General features: G+C 34.9%; 1 protein-coding gene across 1 annotated transcript; it reads right to left on the minus strand.

Annotated features, from left to right (window-relative positions):
- Positions 1–197: 197 nt before the first annotated feature.
- LOC123704536 lies at positions 198–7,252 on the minus strand. Its single transcript, XM_045652918.1, has 9 exons — positions 7,241–7,252; positions 6,738–6,883; positions 6,329–6,388; positions 5,285–5,405; positions 4,558–4,684; positions 2,844–2,966; positions 1,581–1,710; positions 1,135–1,320; positions 198–318 (listed from the first exon to the last, which is right to left on the minus strand). The coding sequence occupies exons 1-9, from the start codon at positions 7,250–7,252 to the stop codon at positions 198–200; spliced, it is 1,026 nt and encodes a 341-aa protein (XP_045508874.1).
- Between the last annotated feature and the right edge of the window lie 1,690 nt (positions 7,253–8,942).

An 8,942-nucleotide genomic window follows, 5' to 3' on the forward strand; every position in this document is an offset into this window, starting at 1 on the left:
TATGACCTTATTTTTCAAAAAATAATTTACTATATGCAACTTTACAGAAATACGTCGAATCACGCGTGGTAGGGATAAGAAAAAGATGGCGCGTAACGGAAAAATGTCACACGTAACGAAAAAATGTTACACTAAATTTTTTTCCAACATCGATAAAAGAAGTTTCACTTCAATAAATTAAAATAACAACATATATGTTATATATTACATAGTTTACAGCTATCAATGAGCGCCGCACTTGTAGCGTTGAGTCTCCTAGCACGATACCACGCGCCGTCTTCTGGGCTACGGTATGAGAACAGATCGCCTGGTTTCGGTCTGAAATAAAGAAAGAAAATAAATGGATTGTCAAAAACAATGAATAGAAAATTTATCTTAAGAGCTAGCGCACAAGAGCAACTTTTGTCTCCTTCACTATTTAGTCTCTCCCATCTAGGGCCGTATAACTCTTATTCCTAGTCAGTTTACGCCGTGAATTGAACTGACTGGCAAATCAAAACAAACAAATCGGACTTTATTAATAAGGACCGGAAACAATTAATAAGGCCCAAGAGAGATGGGCAAAGTGATTAATTTATCACTTTAACCGGTCATTATTAATAATTCCAGACAGCCCGTGGCCCAAGTAAGTGTTTGAGATAAGATCTCAAAGCGAATTTATCACTTGGACTGGGCAATATCGCAGGGCTCCTATTTCTGCACAGATAAAACAAAACAAGAATAACCTTAGCTATAATGACATTTTGGTCAAAATTGGGTGGGCTTTATTCATAATGACCGGGGAAAAGTGATTAATTATGCTATTGTGATCACATAGCCCAATTGAGTAGAGCATTAGGCAATTATTAAAAGTGCCCGGATTTATGAAATTACCCGTAACATATGCAATTTGAAATTATAACTATAAAAGTGAAGTCCCACGTAGTGGGGTAAGGGGCAGATGCATTATACATCTGTTTCACTGATCGAATTTCTTTAGAGACAAGTAGGTGATCAGGCCTTCTGTGTCCTGCCAGACCGAGACATTTTTTTTTCTTCGTCTCCACCGGGAATCGAACCCAGGACCCCTCGGTTTTATGCTCACGCGTCATCCACTGTACCAAGGAGGCGGTCAGAAATTATAACGATACTCACGTAAATTCCTCGTTATCCTCATCACACTCCCTAGGATAGTCCGAGCACAGAACATGGTAGCTCGCTTCATCTTTCTCCGGCAACGCTATACATACATAGCCACCCTGCTTCGTCGCACAGTTTTTGGCTAGAGACTCCACTGATATATAGATGAGATCGTTTATTGATGCTGCGCCTGCTGTGTGCCTGTAAAATAACGGATAAATTTTGTAAAAAAAATGTGTAAAAACCTATACTAATATTATAAAGCTGAAGTGTTTGTTTGAATGCGCTAATCTCAGGAACTACTGGTCCGATTTGAAAAATTCTTTCGGTGTTAGATAGCACATTTATCGAGGAAGGCTAAAGGCTATATATTATTTCGCTAAAACCAACAGAAGCGGAGCACTGCGGGTGAAACTGCGGAGCCAAGCTTAAATAAGATTTTAAATTATATAAAAACTTACTGTTCAGGCAAGATATCACTCTTAGGAGTCGGTTCTGGAATAATTTTTTCCTGTTGAGGTTTCTCTTCTTTATTCGGTCTTATTGTATCACGAACGTTCAACCTTTGCGCAATGCCCGGCGGTTGGGAACCTTTGGAAATTAAATAATTATTAATTTAAATGAATAAATAAGCTTTTTGTTTACATAAATGCAGACTACGAACAACATAAAATAAAAATACCTACGTGGCCACTAAATTGTTGAAATATGCCTTAACTGAGTCATTTACTTTAAAGCAGACTTTGAACAACATAAAAAAGTTCAAACGTGGTGAGTGTCAAAAGGCGGCTAAATTGTTAAAAATATATCTCATATAACTTTAGTGACGCAAAAATTATAATAACAACTCAATATTATAACACTTCTCAAACGAAAAAAAAAACACGATGGAATAACGAAAACTACTTTCAAAGAGTGAAAAAAAAAAACTAAACAAGACTAACAAAAATACACAACAAGTATTAAAAACAGTATAAATTACAGTAGTAAAAAGTGGGAGCAACATTTGAAAGTGTGTCCTCAAAGCAATTTGATTTTGGATAAAATCTCAAAAAACAACTGAAAAACAAATCATAACAATACTTCAAAATAAAAATGGACGATTTTTAAAAAACGCAAAAGATACAAAAAAAAAGACAGTGCAATACAACCAAGAAGCTTATATCTAATACACTGTAGATTGCACTATGAACGTTGACTTGTCACGGGAAGGTATGACCTTGAATGACGCCTGGTTGTTTTTTGTCCCTTTCACACCTAACTTGGCAAGTTGGTGTGAAAGGGATGAAGGAACAACCAGGCGTCATTCAAGGTCATACCTTCCCGTGACAAGTCAACGTTCATAGTGCAATCTCCAGTGTATTAGATATAAGCTTCTTGAATACAACCAACAAGTGACGTAAATGTTATTCTAAAGTGCCCATAACTTCCGAATTCAAAACAACTAATCTGTAAAATATAACCTAAAGATAGACCTAACAACAAACAAACGAAAATCAACGTAATATTGAAAAAGCGAACATAATACAATACAACTAACAAGTGGCGTGAATATACTTTCAAAGTGCTCATAACATCAGAGTTCCCAAAAAATAATTAATCAATACAACATCAACAAATATACACACATACAGGCCTAAAAGAATAAAAAGACAAACAAAACAAAAATCTTTAAAAAAACGAACCAAAAACATCAATTCCAACGACAAACTACCCTAATATACCTTTAAAATGGTAATAACCCCTTTCCTGGGCCTCCATCAAGGATCTCACTATGGGCGTACTGTAGTAGTGCAGTAATGCCGTGTGAGGGTCGAGTGGCGGGGGGAAACTGAACGCTTCCATTACTATAAGTATGCATAAAATAATAATGACAAATATTCAATTTTAAATGAATACTTATTACTTATATAGATAACTAGCGGTCCGCCCCGGCTTCGCCCGTGGTACATATTCACGTTTTCTCTACATAAGAACCATCCTCGAACTTCAAGGAATATTATAAAAAAAGAATTAACGAAATCGGTTAAGCCGTTCTCAAGTTATGCACTTACCAACACATTTTGGGATTCATTTTTATATTTAAGAAGATTAACACCCAGACAGAGCAAACATCTATGTTCATTACACAAACATTTGCCCTGGGTGGAAATCGAGCCTACGATCTCTGGCTTGGAAGGCAGGGTCACTACCAACTAAGCCAACCGGTCAGACAAAAAATTAACATAATCTATAGAAATATGCCCTAATTTCAGGAAATACTGGTCAGGGTCCGATAGCCCATTTATCGAGGAAGGCTATAGGCTATATATAATCAAGCTAAGACTTATAGGAGCGGAGAAATAGGTGTAAAACCGCGGGGCACAGCTAATCTATACTAATATTATAAACTGGCTATATACCTTGGCTTCATCTATGGAACATTATCGAAGATTGGCCATACCAACAGCTCAGAAACATCTTTACTGAACAATCTTATTCTAATAAGTTTCAAGTAAGATTGTTTTCTTTGGGATTTCATAGATTGATTTATTTCTTATTAACCCATAAAAATAAACAAAATACAGTGCAATTGAGTACCTCCTTCTTTCAAGTCCATTGAAAACACAACTCAACGTTCATTGTAATTGGTACCAAAAATGAATAATACAATTAAATATACTATACCTGGTAGACTTGGTAGGCCATTTGGAATGCCTTCTGCTTTCTTTGCATCTATAACATAATAATAATAAATTAAAATGTATCATTACATAGTTTATAACAAAGTAGCTTTCTCTGTCCCTATATAACTATATCCCTATTATATCTTTGAAACTGTGTACCGAATTTTGATGCTGTTTATTTTGATTGATAGAGTGATTCAAGAGGAAGGTTTTAGTATATAATTAATTAGGTTTTAGACAAAGCAGGCAAAGCTACAAACGCAAAGCTAGTAAATGTGTAAATTGTAAATTAACAAGACTGCAAACAAAACTGCAAAAGCAGCTTTCCGATCCGGTGGTAAATGGTTAAAATATGTTAAAAAGTATTTCTAGAACTCTTATTGATAAAGAAAAAAAAAAGAGTGTGTGTGCCGAGCACACGTGTCAGCAGTGAAACTTCTTTGCAAGATTCAAAGATACCATAATCGTCGTATTACAACGCGCTTAAAGAAGTTTCACTTCAATAAATATATATCAGGACAGGACAATTTTCACACACGGCACGATCTGATTCCATTACTAAGCTTTCGCTTGTTTTATGGAAACCAGATGGCTGATAAACATACATATATAATTTTAAATAAATACTTATATAGATAATTAACACCCAGACACAGAGCAAACATCAATGTTCGTCACACAAATATTTGCCCCGGGTGGGAATCGATCCCACGACCTCTGGCTTGGAAGGCAGGGTCACCAATCAAGCCAACCGGTCAGTCAGTTAACTCACTCTGATTCTCCCTCGGACCATCCCTCTCTTCCACGGTTTCCTCACGTCTATTATTTTGCACGTTCGGTCTACGCATGTTACATGTTCGGGGCGAAAAGTTTCTACCGCGTGTGGACGCTTGATTTTTCTGTGAAAAAAATATATATAAATAAATTCAGTATAAAAAAAAAGTGTCAGAAGTGAATCTTCTTTGACAACATTCAAAGATACTAAAATCGTCGCTTTACTCCATGACGTGACCTAAACAAGTTCTACTTAAAAAAATCATTTTAGTAAGCTAAATTTAAATGAAATTCTTGTATTGTCACCGATCCTTGATAAGTGTACAAAATTCGCTAAATTCGAAAAAGCGTGATGATATATTATAGCCTTCCTCGATAAATGGGCTATCTAACACCGAAAGAATATTTCAAAACGGTCCAGTAGTTCCTGATATTCGCTCGTTTAAACAAACTCAGCTTTTTGAAGTTATACTTCTTTTGGCGGAGAAATATGATGAGAGTGAATTTTTACGATGCGCAAAATTTAACAGCATGAAGTTAGTTCTAGGTGCTATGAAAATTGATAACTATGTTCAAGTTGTATATTCTAGTATTTTTTCCATACGCCAAAGAAGTATAACTTCTAACGCGTGTACATAAGTACACACACTCTTTTTTAATATTAGTATAGACGTATCATCACGCCAAGACCGTGTAAAACCGCGGGGCATAACTAGTAATATTACCTTATCGAAGCGTTTGGTATCATCGCTATCAGTTCTTGCTGAAGTATCGTCATCGTCTCTTTGACGGTGTTTAGGAGATCGAGCTCTACGTTGTTGAGATTGGTGTACGGGTATGGAGGGGCTGTAATACGTAATATAGGCAGTATGAACATATAAGAAAATAACACACACACAATTTAGAAATTAGAAAATATAATAATAATAATATATATAAATCTCGTGTCACAATGTTTGTCCTCAATGGACTCCTAAACCACTTAACCGATTATAATAAAATTCGCACACCATGTGCAGTTCGATCCAACTTGAGAGATAGGATAGTTTAAATCTCAAATCGTTTTAGATAAAGCGGGCGAAGCCGCAAGCGGTAAGCTAGTATTGTGTTAAATTAAAATGTAATATTGACATGAACTTAAAAGTGCAACTACGGAGTTTCATAACTCAAACTCAAACCACACCCCGGACACTCCATACAAAATTATAGTTTTGACAGTCACACTGTAGAGACTGCAAATATGTGTGTAAACTCTTTATGGTTGGCACATTTGTGACTAGCGTAAAAAAAAATTCGCGTTTTTCTGATGAAATACATCCGTAAACAGCACAATATCTAACCATTTTCTACGAAAAACGATAATCACAAATCCAAAATAATAAAATTGCTTTAAGTCAATTTGATTAATGTTGTCAATCTTCGTTGCGTTTCGTCTAAAGACGTCGTTGGTATCGTCCTTGCGGGGAAATGGGTACCATAACATGTCTGATCGTGCGGGGTGAGGTAAGTGTTTAATTTTGGCGGGAGGCGGAGAGTGTCCGTTCTGTAGCGTTTAGATGTATTCTGTGCTCAAACATTTATTTATACAATTAGACTTCTTATAAAAGCACCTTTGAATCTTTCTTGCCGGTTCTCCGTCAGTCCTCTGGCACGCGATGCTTTCCGAATCGGTGGTAAATCGTAAAACTATGTTATGCCGATTCAAAAGTGCTTCTAGAAAAAGTTATATGGAATAAGAAAATGTTATTATAAAAAATAAATAAAAATACCTTTTAACTTCGTCCGGTATGTTATTGTTGTTTTCAGTTAAATCCGCTGCCTCGTTGAGTCTAGAAAAAAATAAATAATTATAAAAGACGTATTTTTTAATATCGAATTAATAATAAATAAGTTAAAGACTATAGTCATTACAAATATACTAGCAATACCCTGTCAAGTTTCATTGTATCAAATTATGATGTGAAAGAAGTCGAAAATAATCTGCCTTAACATTTGTCATGCACCATACAATATGTAAAAATAAAGTCAGTCCTCTGGCATGCGGAGTTATCCCGCAGTGTACACAAGACTCACCTAGCGAGGTTATGGCATACAGTGCGGTGCCGCTTCGCCCAGTCATTCCTCTGGCAAACGATTCCACAGTATGGATTTATCCCGCAGTATGTACACATGACTCACCTAGCCAGGTTATGGCATACAGTGCGGTGCCGCTTCACCCAGTCAGTCCTCTGGCACGCAGAGCCACAGTATGGAGTTATTCCGCACCCAGCGCAGTACAGTTCGGCCCGAACGCCACAGTGTATACACTCGCGCCTCGACACACGCTGTAGCCCGGGAATTTTTGACTGCGTAATATTGTATAAAGTGCGCCGTGTAAATTGTGATTGTAGTGGTACAAATTTGTATTAATATACAGTTTTTGTATTGACAGTGTAAACTTCTGAGATTTAACTCGCTTAGAAATAGGAACTTGTTTTTTTATACATAGGGCTTCAAATAACACACAGTTTTCGATTTATTTCTTTTTTTGTTACAACAGTTTTCCGACAGTATGAATCAATCTGTATTTTTCATTTAATTTTAAAATTATACCTATATTTAAATTATTTTCTAATTTTTTAAAGTATGAGTGAGCTAGTTCGTGCTATGGCTTCGTCAGAATATTTTTAAATGTATTATACCTTGGAAAACATTACTTTTATCGAATTGCTCAAATAATATAAAATTAAAGATACAGAACAAAATGTCTTAAAACATCTGCCTACACATGAGGCACAAAACATTATATGTACTCAAAATAATAAAAATTAAATCCCAGAAGTTTACTTTAACAAAAACAATAATTCGCTTAGCAGTGCCTTCATTTAAAAAGCGCAAGCGGACAGTGTTTGTGTTGTTAAAATAGTCAGATGTATGTATGTATTGTGTTTGTCGATAACCGATAAAAAATTATGTCCTTCTTAAAGAATCTTCCAATGTATTATAATTCCCTGATTTTTTTTTTGGGTTCATCATTACAATTGAGTTAAATTATGTCTTCATATAACTTTCATTATCGAATCTAATACTTAAAATATAATTGTTTATTTCTTTCACTATATACTTTTAAAGATGTATATAATATAGCTATGAATTACTTTTATTAACAAAAGTATCTTATCAATTCAAGATACATATTGAAATACAGTGTCTAAATGCTACTTATTAGCTTTGATTTTACAACAAAATAAAATTATTTATTACTAGTGGTCCGCCCCGGCTTCGCCCGTGGTACATATTTCGCAATAAAAGGTAGCCTACGTCCTTTCTCGGGTATCAAAATATCTCCATACCAAATTTCATGCAAATTGGTTCAGTAGTTTAGGCGTGATTGAGTAACAGACAGACAGACAGAGTTACTTTCGCATTTATAATATTAGTAAGGATTACCCTGGCATTCAAGTTATATTTATAAGAAGTTAATAATAATAGTGTTATTATTTTTCCCATCTTAAAATTTTTTATACGATTGCATTAATGAAATTATTCTACAATGGTATTTAAATTGTTTTCTTTGTCAAAAATAACAACTATTTGTTAAGACTCTTCGAATCCTTTTTACCATACCACACACAATTATAAAAAATATATTGTTGACCATACTTGTCAACGATCCTACTAATATTATAAATGCGAAAGTTTGTGAGGATATGTGTGTGTTTGTTACTCTCTCTCACGCAAATACTACTGAACCGATTACAATGAAATTTAGCACACATATAGAGGGTAACTTGGACATATTGACATAGGATAGGTTTTATCCCGGAAATCCCACGGAAACGGGTTTTTCTTTGAAAACGCCGGCGAAGCCGCGGGCGGAAAGCTAGTACTTTTTATAATTGTATGTTGAAGTAAAGCCGGCTACTCACGTACCAGCAGCAGGGGCAATATTGGAACAATCTCGGTTGGTCGGCGGTCTGAGCAATTTCAGCTGTTCTCTAAATTGCCCCTGCTTGACTATACACATCACAATTAAGGAGCCAATAATTAAGGGTGGTCTTCCAATATTGCCCCTGCAGCAGGTGAGTAGCCGGCTTAAAATAATTTTGATAAAGGCTGCTCCATATAAATGTTAATATTTTATATCCTAGGACTATCGTTCATTCTTTGTTATGTAAAATGTTTTTTAAAATAAAAAAATTATACTTAAAACAAAATGAAACAAAAAAATAAACACGAATCATTTATTTTAAAAATAACCTAACATACACACAATTAAAACAAATAATAATTAAAAATACAATCATAACAATAATTGAAACATTAAAAATACCTATCACAAACTTATGTAGACATTAAAAAGGCACAAATCTTAGTAATAATTAAAATCGACATTTCTATGAT

The sequence above is a fragment of the Colias croceus genome, chromosome 30 (genome assembly GCF_905220415.1).
Source record: "Colias croceus chromosome 30, ilColCroc2.1".
Taxonomy (NCBI): Eukaryota; Metazoa; Arthropoda; class Insecta; order Lepidoptera; family Pieridae; genus Colias; species Colias croceus.